The following is a 14,649-nucleotide window of genomic DNA, read 5'->3' as shown; positions in this document are numbered from 1 at the left end:
CCATGCCTGAAAAACTCAGATTTTATTTACATTGAGTGGAAAGTTATAATGTTTTTTGATATTAATAGAAGCAAAGAACACCCAGGAGAAATATGGTATCTATTTCAAGAAACAGAAAATTCTGTTCCCTGTAACTTGAGTCCCCACTCTCTCAGTGACAAAGCTGTGTCACCTATGTTGCTCATGATAACAAGGAAACCATTAGCTTTGGCTGAGTCTCCATTCGTTTATCAACTACTATGCTCAAATAAAATGGGATGGTAAGCTGGCTAGAGAACACTCAGAAGACTTGACTTTGGAAAGACACTGGTTTGGGAGAAAAAGAAGTATGAGGCATTTTTCTAGCTCATAAACTGAAAATGAAATCACCATAAATAGCTGCCAATGAAGCAATGCCCAGTAATCCTGCACTCAGGCAAAGCTCAAATGCCAAAGAGCCCTGGCAGACAAGAGCTCAAAAGGGAGAAGATCACTAACACTATTCTAAGTACAGGGAGCAACTAGGACAGCCAACAGGACACTAAACTGAAGAATTTGCCTATGTGGCTTGTTTGAGACCCAAACACTATGCTGCCTTCTGTTGCCAAGGTATTTAATCCCAGGACCTCTAGAGCACGGAATATAACCCACAACTGTGCCAAGATACTCCATGGCCCCAAGACCCCTGATCTTGAAAGATAAATCCTAGCATAATAGATCTGCTGAAAGCCTAAGATAGAAGGTGTGAGAAAATTGAAGACCTCTCCTGTAAAGATGAAGCCAGCATGGTCCTGAATACAATTATCAACTTCCCATATTCTCGGGGAAGCTTCAGAGATAATCTTAGCCTATGGCTAATCCTGAATCTTCTGTCTCAACATGCGGTCCAATGATCAGAGAATACAATGGGGTTGAAGAAGCAGCTCCTGCTCAGAAAATTGTAATTGGCTTTGATAATTGGAACTCTGTGAGGCATGGCAAGCTAGCAGAGTTTAAAATCCTGGAAGCTGCTGTATACTGTCATAGCTGATAATCCAGCTTCAACCAGGGGTTAAATATTATGGCCTGAGGACCCAGCGGGATCAGAGAGGATGTAGCCACGCTTTGGGAAATGTCATGGGAACATCCAGTGCACATGGATATCATCACTACTAAAAACCTGGAGCCCTGTAAGTAAAAGAAAAAGGAGGAAGCTTGAAGCAGAGAATGTTGAGACATGGAACAACGGAAGCTCTTCTAAGTTACCAGATGAGTCAAGAACCTGCAAGTGATCATCTTTCCCTCAGGAAATTGTCCTACTTAGTAAGTTTGAACTGATCCAGGAAAACTGTGTGGATACACGAACTGGTAGCAAAAGGCCAAACTCTGACTTAGGGACATTTCCACCTCCAGGTTTTTATAGACCACTCCCACAGATTCTAAACCTCTTCCTGAATCTATTAACAGACCAGCACCAGCTATTTAATTCAAAGGGAAGTAAAGCTTTCATTTGAGTGCTACTCCTATCTTCTGAAAAGCCCTTCAACTTTACAGCCTTCCTTTCAGCCAACCTGGCAGATCCCTGAAACAACTCTAATAACACATCCCTTCCCTCTAGTGATCAAAAACTTTCTCCTGTTAAGGCTGATGTTCCAGCTTCTTTTCCCTTGGCTGACTTCTCTCCAGAGGCACCTCAGTCCCCTCTTCCATACAGTTCTTGGTAAAAGGGCCACATGAATTTTCAGGTATGTTTAGACACCCAGGATAAGCTAAGGAACAAAAATGGCAACCAACATGAAGTGACTCACTTGGTAGATGCTGCATTGCACTTACAGATACATTCAGAAATCACCAATAATTTTTAGTTAAATTATATCTTTTGGTGCATGTTATGTATGACACTATACATCCTAACGCTGAGGTGTTACACAGATGATTAGTACAGTCTCTGCTCAAAATAACACACGAAGCAAAATTTGTGAAGTGTTTCATACATTAGTTGGTGGAAATGCTAATCGCCCTAATTTACTCATTACATAATGAATACTTGCATCAAATTATCACACAGTACCTTACAAGTAAAAATGATTACGTATAAATCTTTTAAAATACATTTCTTTTGAATTTAACTGAGAATTGCCATAGTCTACACGTGGAGCTAGACCCTGCTGGGGAAAGGGAAACAAGGTAAACATGGTTCAATTTCTACCTTGATAAGCAAAGTTTAGAGGGGAGAGAAGACCCCGGGGCAACAGTAAACAAAGATAAGTACAAAGTGTGTTGAAAGGAAAAATGAAAAAGACTCCAGAGCAGTGCTGAGGACAGGTGACTCCCTGTTCCCCATGCTCTGACAAGGAGACTAGAGAGCTGTTTTCCCCTCTAGTAGAATGGCAACACCGTTCCCGGAGCAAGCCACACTGAGAGACAGCTGAAGAGAGAAAGCGATGAAGAGTGGGAGATAAACTGAAGCACATTCCTGGCAGCTTGAACGCAGGGAAGAAGACCACCGAGAGGACAGAAATGGCTTGCCAAGTCTGTCATGACTCTTCAGACCAAAATGGCAGATGTGGGGAGCAAAAGGAAGTGAGAAGGCACAAGACAAGACACTCACACATCGGTGAAGGGTAACAAAATGGTGGCTATCTAGCAAATGAAGGAAGTCTAGAGCGGCTGCCTTCCTAGGCATGGAGGCTGGCATGAGGCCACAGGAGGCTTGGGATATTGCTGCACAGGCCCTTTCTCCCTCCTAAGGCTGGAGCTACTGCCATAAATCTTCCCCTGAGTACCACTGGAGATCGGAGGACAGCTGCGTGTCTATTTTAGGTACACATGGGAAAAGTAGAGCGGGTTTAATCTTCACAGGAGGAAGGAGTCACAGTGGCACCACACTGGGCACCAGCTTTCAAAAAGGCATCCTGCAATAATTCCCCCACAGTTTGCAAGGCCTTGGAGGACATTATTCAGTCCTACAGGCATGTTACCATATCCTCCCATGGAAAAGTCCTCAAAGCCATAGGTTTGGCCTTGTAAGTACAGGCAATCAAGCACAGTTTATTTAGGTGGTCTTAGTTGAGATTTGGAGTGGAGTTTACAGGAGCTCTAGTCTAGCTGTAGGCAAGCAGCCTATTACCCAGCTGTATCTCTATTACTGGTGAGTGACATATCCTAGCATGTCAAACCCCACAGACTTTTCTAGCCATTGTTTCTAGTGCCAACTTACAACAAGCTTGTAAGTTAAGGCTTAATATTCACATTTGAGAAATGCAGGGGTTAGTTAAGAAAGGTAAAGTGGCTCACCAAGGAATTGGAGCTGCTGGGGAGCATCTTCCAATTTCAATACCTTCATTTCTTTTCTAGTTGGGAAGGGTGGAGAGTTAGAAAACAAAGGAGCTTTGGGAAAGAATTGAAAAGCAGGGAGAATAGCTATTTAGCCTTTGAGAGGAAATGGCCATTCAGTTGAGGAGAAAGATTCCCTATCATTAAGCAAATTGTTCCATGGATATGAACCGTTTAGGCGATAAAAGAAATTTAAGCAAACTTTAACTACTTGTGATTGTCTTACATATGGGGTTTTTAGAAATATAACACTGGAAATAGACTGCAAAATACTCCAATGGTGCTTTCCATGCTGGAGCTCATGGATCAGGCAGTGCTTAAATCCTGGCTCTTTCAATTAAATCCCCAGCAGGTTACTTAACTTCTTTCAGCTTCCATTTTTTCCCCTGTAAAGGGAGACACAGTAATAGCACCTGCCTCAAAGAAGAAAAGAGGCTCTAAAGAGATAAGGCATGCTAAGAGCCAACTGTGGTGCTAGGTACCTAGTCAACACCATGGCAATGCCAACTACATTGTAAAGGCTCATGAAAAGGCCTCTCTGTGAACATTTGGTTTTTAGTTTGGCATTTTGCTTAAGAAGGGGCACGATCTGGCAGAAGATTTCTAAGGCAGATCAGACATGAAGAAATGGTGGGTACAGTGCTTAATACTCCTGAGATCCCTGGCAAATTTTCTGTTCTTGGAAGCATTCCACCCCTGTTAATCTCTGATGTTGTTTGACCATTGTTCTGTGACACCTTGATCAGATCTGAACCTGAACCTGAATGTGACTTTTTACAGGAGCAAAGAAAAACAATACAGATAGCAACAGGAGGTATCCCTAAGAAGGGAACTTGTATGCTTTAATTACTTATTACTGTCTTTTTTTTCATTATTAGATATTTTATTTATTTACATTTCAAATGTTATCCCTTTTTCCAGTTTCCCTTCAGGAAACCCCCTATTCCATCCCCTTCCCCCTGCTTCTATGAGGGTTCTCCCTCACCCACTCCTGCCTCCCTGTCCTCAAATTCCCCTACACTGGGACATCGAGCCTTCACAGAGCCAAGGGCGTCTTCTCCCATTGAGGCTGGACAAGGCCATCCTGTGCTACATATATGGCTGGAGCCATGGGTCACTCCATGTGTACTCTTTGGTTAGTAGTTTAGTCCCTGGGAGCTCTGGGGATCTGGTTGGTGGATATTGTTGTTCTTCATGTGGGGTTGCAAACCTTTTCAGCTCCTTCAGTCTTTTCTCTAACTCCTCCATTGGGGACCCTGTGCTCAGTCCAATGGTTGGCCACCAAGAAGTGCTTGCAGACAGTACCCTGATATAACTGTCTCTTGAGAGGCTCTACAAGAGCCTGACAAATACTTATTACTGTCTTACATGTGGTATTTGTATTGCTTTGTTCTCCCAGTCTTGGCCTTCATAACAGAGACAACAGAAGCCATCAGGATGGAAAAACATTAGGACCCAATGCCTTGATACCCAAGGTTAACTGATAAGAAGAAAACACTTCAAAAAGCATGGTACCCAAGTCGAAGAAGAGATCACTTAGGGAGACTCATATGTACAAGGGCCCAGTTAAAATTACATAGTGTATGAGAAAAACCAGACAATTGCATGTTATAGGAACAGTATATTCGAGATACTATTATGAATAGGATGGATAAAACTCAGGTGTTAGTGGCCAAGACATGTTGAGACTGCAGATCTCAGCAGCAAAGGCAGTGCACAGTGACAAAATTGGTGACATACTCAAGTCCTGAACATCCCAATGGGAACAGATGATTAAGGACAAACTGTTTTCTATCAGTGCTTCTCACAGTCACCCATAGCACCTTTAAATCTAGAATACATCCCCAGAAGAGGAACACAGTAGACAGAAAGACACCATGAACTAAAGGATCACTAATCTGATTTTGATCCCTGGCTAGAATGTTTGTCATCTGATGCAGTGGACATTTAAGAACAAAGTAAAGTGAAACTACAGAAAAATAAAGAGTTTTTTTTTTTTAACTCTTGTTTTTGACTCTGAGGTGTTTCACCTATTGCATGAGAATTTTGCTGGTAGAGTTGGGTTGGGTTGACTGCTACTTTGCAATAAGTTTCCGCTTTAGAGTGGAAATTTATAAAATAAAATGCAGACTGTTCTAGCCCCTTTTAAAAGTTGATCTTTAAAAAGTGGAGTTCTCTGGCCAGATTGGTCTTAGGACAGAGCACACTACAAAGCCATCTTAGGCCCAGTGTGTATAAGTTTTACTAAAGGTTCTGCAAAATTTTAGCATAAAGAAACCTATAAAAAAAAAAAAAAAAAAAAAAAAAAAAAAAAAAAAAAAAAAAAAGAAACCTATCTCACTTAGTTGAGTCCAGAACTTCTCTATTTGATGAGGCCATTTTTTTTTGGCTGCTATGTAATGTATTTCACTTCAGGAAACACTGGTGTAGAGAGCTGTAGGTGAGAATGGATGGTGGTGGGATAACTGTGGTGACCCAGGAGAAAAATAATCAGGTGAAACACGAGCTTGAGATTGATGCTAGGATGCAGAAAATATCATGGCTGGGCATGGAAATGCTACTTGCCAAATGACCCCATATATCTTAGAAATTGGCTGAATTTCTTCTAATATTCTCTCAAGGTCCTCGCTGAGTCACTCCCATAAATGATGGATCTTAATGGTTCCGAATATCTCTAAAGCCTTTATGTGAAACCATCTCCCTTTTTAACTTAGTGATTCACTCCACTCTGGGATGCAGAGGCTGAGAGAATGGACCAGGTTTCATTCTCCAGTCATAAAACCATGAAACAAGACCAACACACAACCATGATGAACTATTAGAAGGCTCGGGACTCATCTAAGAAGTTTAACTGGCTGATTTTTTGAGACCCTGTCACTCCTGGGCTGTCTTTTGAGGGTTATGCTCATTTATCACTGCAGATAAAAAAAAAGTATTTATCTGAAAGCACTAGACCAAAATCAACAACAACAAAAAGAACATGAGGTTTGAATGCTATGGATTTAAACTTCACCTCTGCCGTTTCCCAGCATTGTAACCTTAGATAAAGCTCTGTGCATTTTGGCTTGAGAGTTATATGATTATTTGAGATTATCATGAGAATGAGAGGAAATAAGAAATCTGGGATCGGGTATGCATCTGTATACAGATTTATATGGGATAGAGCCACTGTACATCTATAAGGAAGAAAGCATCAATGGATTGAAATGGAAGCATCAAGAAGATCTAAGGGCAAGCACCTCCATCTTCTATCCATCACCCAGAGCCCAGGGTTCTATGAGCATGCTCTATACCTGATTGTCCGGGTGTGCTTTCGGGTGTAAGGAGAAATGACCTTGAAGAGCAGTTCCATCGCTCCGTTAATTCCCAGCATGGCTCCCGTAGTTACTGAAGACAAAATGCATAGTAGTGAGTAGCTACTGTCACAAGAAGATGTGCTAACACAACTTGGATTTAACCATTGACAATTTTAAGGGGGTCAACACACAACAATAAAAAATGGAAACAACAAAGACAGTGAGTGGGGTATCTGTTTCTCCCTCAGTTTCAACCTCTATTCTATTTAATACTTGACACCCCTAAGACTGAGACAATGAGTTGGCTGCACCACTATCAGAATACCAGTAGAAGAATGAGTCTTGTGCTCCAAGATAACTAGCCTGGGAACGTTTCCCTTTTCGCTCAATTTGGGGAGAGGGTATTAGAACATGATCATAGATCTGAATGATGGAAAGTCAAGGGAACACCCAATAAATAAAACCCTCCAGATGTCATTACCATCTCCAAGGATATCCCAGCCACTTTTCAATATGACCCATACCCTTCTCAACTCAGTTGAATTTGGGAAGAGTACAGAAGGCCCTGAAAAGAACAAGGATCTATGGGATATAGAACCATAGGAGAAGACAAGGAAGTGGAAAAAGAAAAACGATTCTCTGATAAGATGACTTCTCTCTTTCCTCCATGGTGCTTGTACTTCTGGGAGGGGAGACATAAGACTGCCTGGTGTTTTGGTCCAGGCTTTTTCTGGGAAAATAAGTGGGAACAGGGCATCTTAAAGATGCAAAGAGAAGAGCAATGTGTCTTAGACTGACCTAGTTCAGGCCTCGGGAGAGGAATGCAAACCTGGATGTGGTAATTCCACAGTTCTGTCTACCAGGTGAAGACTGAGAACAAAGTCTTGCCCATTACAGGGAGTACATGTTCTAGGAGTATCCACTATGCACATACCCCCACCAAGGAGAGTACAGACCATTACCACCCATATTAACAGGATGGATTTGTCATCCCAGTTGTGTCCATCAGTCTTCCCACTGTTATACTTATTAATATAGTCTTTACTTTTAATGTGGAAAATAACACTAGAATAAATTTTTTAGCAGGTAATCCAATAAGAATTACCACATTAACTGAAAGTAGTGAAAGTGTAGTCTTAATACCTCTGATTCTAACATGAAAGACTTGAAATCAGGAGTGGATACAAGAAGAAACTTCACTGGGCTCACCTTTACCAAAAGGTTGCCCAACATGGCCATGTGGCCACTGCCAACAACTTCACTGGCTACCATAAACACATTATGGGTACATCCAGCTAATCAGGTAGAAATAGCTGTTCAGAAATCTTGCTGAGACAGTAAATAGGGTCACAATTCACCCCCCAAAAAAACCCAGAACCCACAGACTTCTTGAACTCTGTCAGCCTTTCATAAGTAAATGCAATGCAGAGAGGCACCATGACTTTATGTAACAGCTAGTTGGTATGATAAATGTAGGCTAACATATGATCCAACTAGTTACATTCTCACACTCACAGACAAATCACTGACTTTCTCAGAGCTAAGCTGATGTTATATTGCTATGTTATTATTAATTCTATTATTTTATTAATTATATTGTCATTACATATATGTATTAAAGACAGCAAACTCTTTAGGAAACCAAAAATTACATTAAGTCCTGTATTGCTGGCAAGCTGCAGATTGGCTGTTATGCTCTTGGGTTTCTCATTAATGACAGTTGTCTTTCATAAAGTGGTACAATTCCTCTTTCATTGTTTGGAGATGGCTTTGTACAGATTCATTCAGATAGTCCCAAATGCTCTTTGATATTCTTTGCGCTCTCTCTCTCTCTCTCTCTCTCTCTCTCTCTCTCTCTCTCTCTCTCTGTGTGTGTGTGTGTGTGTGTGTGTGTGTGTGTGTGTGTGTGTAAGAGAGGGAGGACATTGTGAACAAAGAACCAATAATCCATCTTATTATTAATCTTTTTATTATCATTATGGAGAAAACTGTCTCTTTATGTAGACTCCATGTTTATTAAGAGTCTTCAATAGTGAAAATTGAGATACTGAACCAGGTATAGTGGCCCATGACTGTAATCCCAGCAATTGGGAGGTAGAGAGAGGAGGACATGTAATTCAAGGTGATCTTTGGCTATATGGTGAGTATGAGGCCACTCTGTGCTTCACAAGACCCTATATTTAAAGTAAGAATAAAAATAGTAAAAATGGAATATTTCATCCATTCTTAGGATACATGGAGGGGTTATATAGTTACTACACTTACACATGTACTCTTCATGTGATTTCAAAATATTAGACGAAAGATTGGGGTAGGATAAGGCAGCTGCAGTGTCACGGCCTTACCTATGAACATGATCTTGTTTGTCCCATACCAAGTCTATGAGATTTGCTAGGGGTTGAATGCACTTCCCCAAATCCACTTTAAAGCCACAATCCCTATGACCTACAGGCATAATTAAGTTAAAGGTATGCCATTGGAGAAGGAATATAATCTAATCTGTTTTGTGTCTGTCACACAGAAAATTTTAACATAGAAAGAGACTAAGGATGCACAAGCCCATGGGAAAGACCACATGGGGACATGGGGGAATGACGGGATCTTCTTTTGGCTGGCCAAGGAAACAGGCTATAGAAGAAAACAAACCTTGCCAAAATCTTGGTCTCAGACCTCCAACCTTTAGCACTGTGAGAAAATTAATTTCTGTTGTTTTAGCGAGACAAAAACCTAGCAGATTAATAGTAATAATTATTGCTGCTATAATTTTACAAAGGGAAAAAAACCATGAGGTTAAACAGGCCAAGTGCCCACGTTCCACGACTCATGAGAAATAGCATCAGAGTCAAACTGAGGGCTCCCTGGCTCTAAGCCCACAGTCTTTCCCCTACAGAGTATATTACATCTAAATAATTGTCACTTTTATTCCCCAGTAAGGGAGCTTAAAAAGGAGAAATGAAAGTCTGTGTTCATTACATGTGAGATAGGAGGTATAGAATCTAATCTATTAATGAAAAGTGCCTCCACACGGGGTAGAATTAACATGATTTTTGGAATTCTAAAGCCAGCCTTCAGGACTTTTTATCTGTATAAACTTAAGAAATTACTTCACTCTTCGAAGCAGCTGGCTTTTTCTTTTCTGTGATATAAAAATATAGATCTAAACACACAGTTGCGATAATTAAAAACAGCTGAAGTAAGTAGATCCTTAATAACTATCCTCTGACAGGTTCAGATGTGATTACCCAGAGAGAGGGTCTGTTAGGAAAAAGCATGAGGTTAGAAAAAAATCAGTAAGGATTTTGTTGCATCAGTGAGTAGCAACATGGAATTAATAAGGACTATTCTTTGTTTTAATCTCTCTCTCTCTCTCTCTCTCTCTCTCTCTCTCTCTCTCTCTCTCTCTCTCTTTGTGTGTGTGTGTGTGTGTGTGTGTGTGTGTGCACAAATGTGTGGGTGAGTTCACAGGCTTGTCTGAGGAGGCCAGGTTTCATCCAGAAGAATAGAGTCTACTGCCTTTGACATGGGTTTGCTCATTGGCTTAGACCTCACCAATTAGGCTACACCAGCTGGCTAGCAAACTCCAGGCATCCTCCTGCCTCTGCCTCCCCAACACTGGGATTACAAGTCTACATCACCATGCTAGTATTTTGATACTAGTGGGTTCTCGAGTCTTTGTGTTTATAAGTCAAACATTTTACTGGCTGAGTTCTCTCTCCAGCCAACACAATGTTGTTTTGAACAGATATTGTTATGACTGTGTCAAGGCCTGAGTAAAGCCTGCCTTTCTCCTGCCACAGAACTTCTTACCTGGTATTATTAATAGAGAAATTTGGAATGCTGTATATGCAACTCAGAGGAAAATCCAAAGACAATACTTAGGTGTTGCTCAGGAGCTGTAACCTTTGGGTTGTCAGGTCCCGTTATGTGTCTGAATAGGACCACATGCATCCTCGCCCAAACCCTCACTCTCCCAGACCACCACATGATTTCCAGGTGTCCCAGCCCAACTTACCACTGGAAGCAAACACACGCAATGCCCAGAGACAGTGCAGGAGGTTCTGGCTATGAGACAGGTTTTTCCGGGCCAGAATCAAGGTCACATCAAGTGCTTCTAATTCTAGTGCCTTCTGTCCAAACTTCTTATCTAGGAACACAAATTCATTTCTCTTAATTATGCCTCACATTCATGCTGAAGGTTTCAGGAGAGAATGAAAAATGACAGACGACAGAGGATAATTATGGCCAAAGACACTTTTTATCCTAATTAAAAATATTCTAAATACTCCCCCATTGGAGCCAAATGCATCAGAAGAGTGGAGATTGGATTACTTATTTACATGAAAGCTATGGGTTCTAAAACTGCAAGCCTTTGATTCTACAGATACTCCTAGTCAACCTCATATATATCAATGTCTTTAAGATAAATATGGATTGAATAAAACAATTAGCGGTATACTCAAATGCAGTGCATGAACTTTGATTAGATCCTTTGCTATTTGGGTTTTTGTTTTGGGTTTTTCGTTCTGGATTTTTTTGTTGTTGTTTGGTTGGTTGGTTGGTTGGTTTTGGTTGGTTGGTTGGTTGGTTGGTTTGCTTTGCTTTGCTTTGCTTTGCTTTGCTTTGCTTTTGTTTTTGAAATTATTTTTCTACAGATCTCTGTGCTGTCTTGTAACTCACAATGGAAACTAGACTGTCCTAGAACTCACTAAGATCCACCTACCTCCATCACTACCTCCCTAGTAATGCTGAGATTAAAAGCATACTCACCTTGGATTGTGTTCTTTTGACTGGATATTATTTTGAATATGCAAAAGATAGTGTGGAACTTTTGGAGAAAGATAAATCAAAGTTATAGGTAGATGATGGCAATATTTCCATTTAACAAAGAATTTTCATAATACAAAGTGAAACGCTTTTAAGAAAACTAAAGTTAAAAATTATGAGGCTCTACTAACCTGACATCTAGTGTTGTGGGTAAGCCGTTCATTATCTTCATCTCAATAGTTACAAAGTGAGCATTCAAAACAAGAGGAAAACACCTCTTGTTTATGCTCATTGCTCCCACTATCAGGTGACTATGTCTAGTCACATTTGTTTGTTTCCTTCTCTAAGTGTAATGCCCAAATCATCATGATTATTATAAGATTCATAGAAATATATTTCTATACATGTTTTGTTATTTCATTTAGCAGAATATTCTCTAGACACAACCCATTAGACTAGATAATACTCCATTGCATATGTATATCACATTTTATTGATGCATAAACACGTATACTATTTCCATGTCATGGCTCTCACGACTAGTACATCAATAAACAAGGGAAGGCAGAGATCTTTCTGAGATAGTCATTTCCTTTTCTTGGGTATATGTTCAAACCAAGGATTATAGAAATTTCTGAGTAATATGGTAATTTCATGGTTTGTTTGTTTGTTTTGACCAGGGTCTCCTGTGTCCCAATATGGCTTGGAACACATTATGAACTTCTCACCCTCCCACCTTTACCTTCCAAGTGTCAAGACGCCAGGTATGTCTTACTATGCCTGTGTGGTAGCTCTTTTATTTTTTTCAATTCTCTATGCCATCTCAATAACAGCCATCCTGATCTTCAGCACCACGAAGTGTGCCAAGGTTCCCTTTCTCCATACCCTAGCTGGCATTTGTTCTCTCTTGTCTTGTTGATAAGCCATGCTCACTAGCATGAGGGAATGAGTGCACAGTAGTAATGAAAGTGCTTTCTGCTGACTCTGAGGGTTAAGCAGGGAAGGAGGATAGGGTCGAAAGACAAAGAATTGCAAATAAGCAAGATAGATGAACCTACAGCTCTTGTACTCAACATGAAGATAAAGTTTGCACAATTGTGCCACGCTAAATATGTAGACTTTAGCTATTCCTGTCACCAAAATAAAGTGACACTATATGAGTTGGTAGATGTGTTCATCTGCTTATCTGTGGTAATGACACAGATAGTTCTGTCTCATAATGTCACATTGAAAATCCCAAGTATACACAATAAAATTTGCTGTAAAGATAAAAAATATTGAAGCTGGAAGATGACTCAGTGGGTAAGAGTTCTTGCTGTGTAAATATAAGGAACTTAGTACAGATCCTCTACAGTAATGATAATAGCACTGTGTGGCTGCACATATACCTGCAATGCCAGCACTGATCCAGGCAATAGGAAGAGGGTCCCAGGGGCTCATTGACAAAGAAATCTAACACAGTGAGCTTTGTGTTCAATCAGAACCTAGGTCACAAAAAATAAGGTGCCAAAATTGAGACAGATACCCAACATCACCCCCTGACTTCTACATGCGCATGCATACATGTAAATACATGGACACATACATATAACACACATACACAAAGAGCAGTAACTTGGAAACCACTGCCCTTGAATGTTTCTTACCATTTGACTGTCAGGACCCTGGCCCCACATGCTAAGGATGTATGTTTGAGTAACATTTTGTACACTGGGTGAAAGTTGTCTTTGTATTATTCAGATGTTGATTTCTGTACTGGCAGAGAGCAGAGTACCGTCTGGATTTTTGGTATTGTTATTTTTAATGGATCATCACCTGCCTTAGTATTTTGTGAACCTACATCTCCATCACCTTCTGCTTGATTTAATAAAGATCTGACAGCCAACAGCTAGACAGGAGAGAACAGGCAAGACTTCCAGGCAGAGATAGGAAGTGTGAGAAGAATTCAGAGACTTGAGATTCACCATGGAGACAGATGCTAGGACTGTCCAACTAAGTGAGAGGTAACAGGCCATATGGCAGGTGTGGAATAGAATAGTCAGGCTAACTCATGTTAGATGAACTAGCTGGTGTGCATCCAGCTAAGTCCTAAGCTATAATAAATAAGTGTCTGTGTCATTATTCAGGAGTTGGTGGGTCAGAGACAGTGCAGTGATAGATGTGACCTAATACCTCATTTATTCTTCCTAGAAACTCTAGAATTAAATTCTATGCTTACATTTTAGACATAAGGGCACCATAGTTCATAAACCTTAAGTAACTTGACCAGGGTCACACAGCTATTCAGAGTCAGGAACAGTCTTGAAAACAGCCTGAACTGTGTGACTGGGGGATATATCAGGTCTCTACTATCTTTTCTTAGAGTGCACTCGACCCAATCAGCTTTGCTGACTTTCCCTGTTCTTCAAGTTTCAGCTCAAATGTCACCTCTCCCAGACTGTGCCATCCTAGGGTAGCATCATTCTTTCTCCTCCTTGAGGCAGTCATTATAGTCTGCTATCATCCAGTTAATTACTTGCTGACCAGCTATCCTGCCCCACTTGGAACAGGAGCTCCGTGTGAGCTGACTCAAACTGTCTTGGTCACAGAGATGTTTGCACTGTGTAGAACACTGCATATAGTTACCCCAGCTGAACGATCACTAAATGAAAAATTGTTAGTTATGTTGGGACATACTCATGCAGGGGCTAGCTGGTGCTTTTCTCAGTCCAGCTGTAGAGTGCCAATAAACTTTAAGTAGCGATCTAAACATTGAGTGTTGGAGCATAGAGCTTCAGATTCTAGCAGAGAACATCAAAGGGGTCTGAGCTTTTCAATTGTGACATAATATGTGATATGATATTTAATACACAGTTTAAGTGTAACTGTCAAAGGATTTTTGCAAAGTATGCATGAGCTCTGAATGCTTAGATTATTCAACCTTCCTCTAGGAAGTTCCAGAGACCTAAAGAAGTGTTTCAGGATCTTCCAGGGGTGAAGAGAAAGAGGCAGAAGCGCTATACCTAGTGACTTATCACAGTGAGTTGATTAACGGTGTTGCCCCAAAAATCCATTTCCACCCAGCCATCCAAGATGCCATCTTATTTGAAAAGAGGATTTTGAACATTGAATTGGCTAAGAGGGGGATCAGATGGGACAGAATGGATCCTAAACCTAATGACTGATACGCCCATACAAAGAGAAGAAGACACACAAAGTGAACACATGGAGAGCACTGTGTAAACACAGACAGAGAAAATAAATCAGCCCATAAACAAGAAAGAGATGGGGGCGGAAGAAGTGTTCTGGCAATACC

At 40.7% G+C, this 14,649-nt stretch overlaps 1 protein-coding gene across 2 annotated transcripts in view; it reads right to left on the bottom strand.

Annotated features, from left to right (window-relative positions):
* Positions 1-14,649, bottom strand: part of Agbl1 (AGBL carboxypeptidase 1) — a 788,584-nt gene that overhangs the window by 713,892 nt on the left and 60,043 nt on the right. For both annotated transcript variants that reach the window (XM_076936072.1, XM_076936077.1), the window contains exons 4-5: positions 10,603-10,734; positions 6,588-6,681 (exon numbers count right to left, since the gene is read on the bottom strand). In XM_076936072.1, coding sequence (XP_076792187.1) covers positions 6,588-6,681; positions 10,603-10,734 — 226 coding nt within the window. The remainder of the gene's footprint in view (positions 1-6,587; positions 6,682-10,602; positions 10,735-14,649) is intronic.

This window comes from Arvicanthis niloticus, chromosome 1, assembly GCF_011762505.2.
Source record: "Arvicanthis niloticus isolate mArvNil1 chromosome 1, mArvNil1.pat.X, whole genome shotgun sequence".
Lineage (NCBI taxonomy): Eukaryota > Metazoa > Chordata > Mammalia > Rodentia > Muridae > Arvicanthis > Arvicanthis niloticus.
The sequence above is the reverse complement of the archived record's forward strand: the minus strand, read 5'-3'. Positions and strand labels throughout refer to the sequence as shown.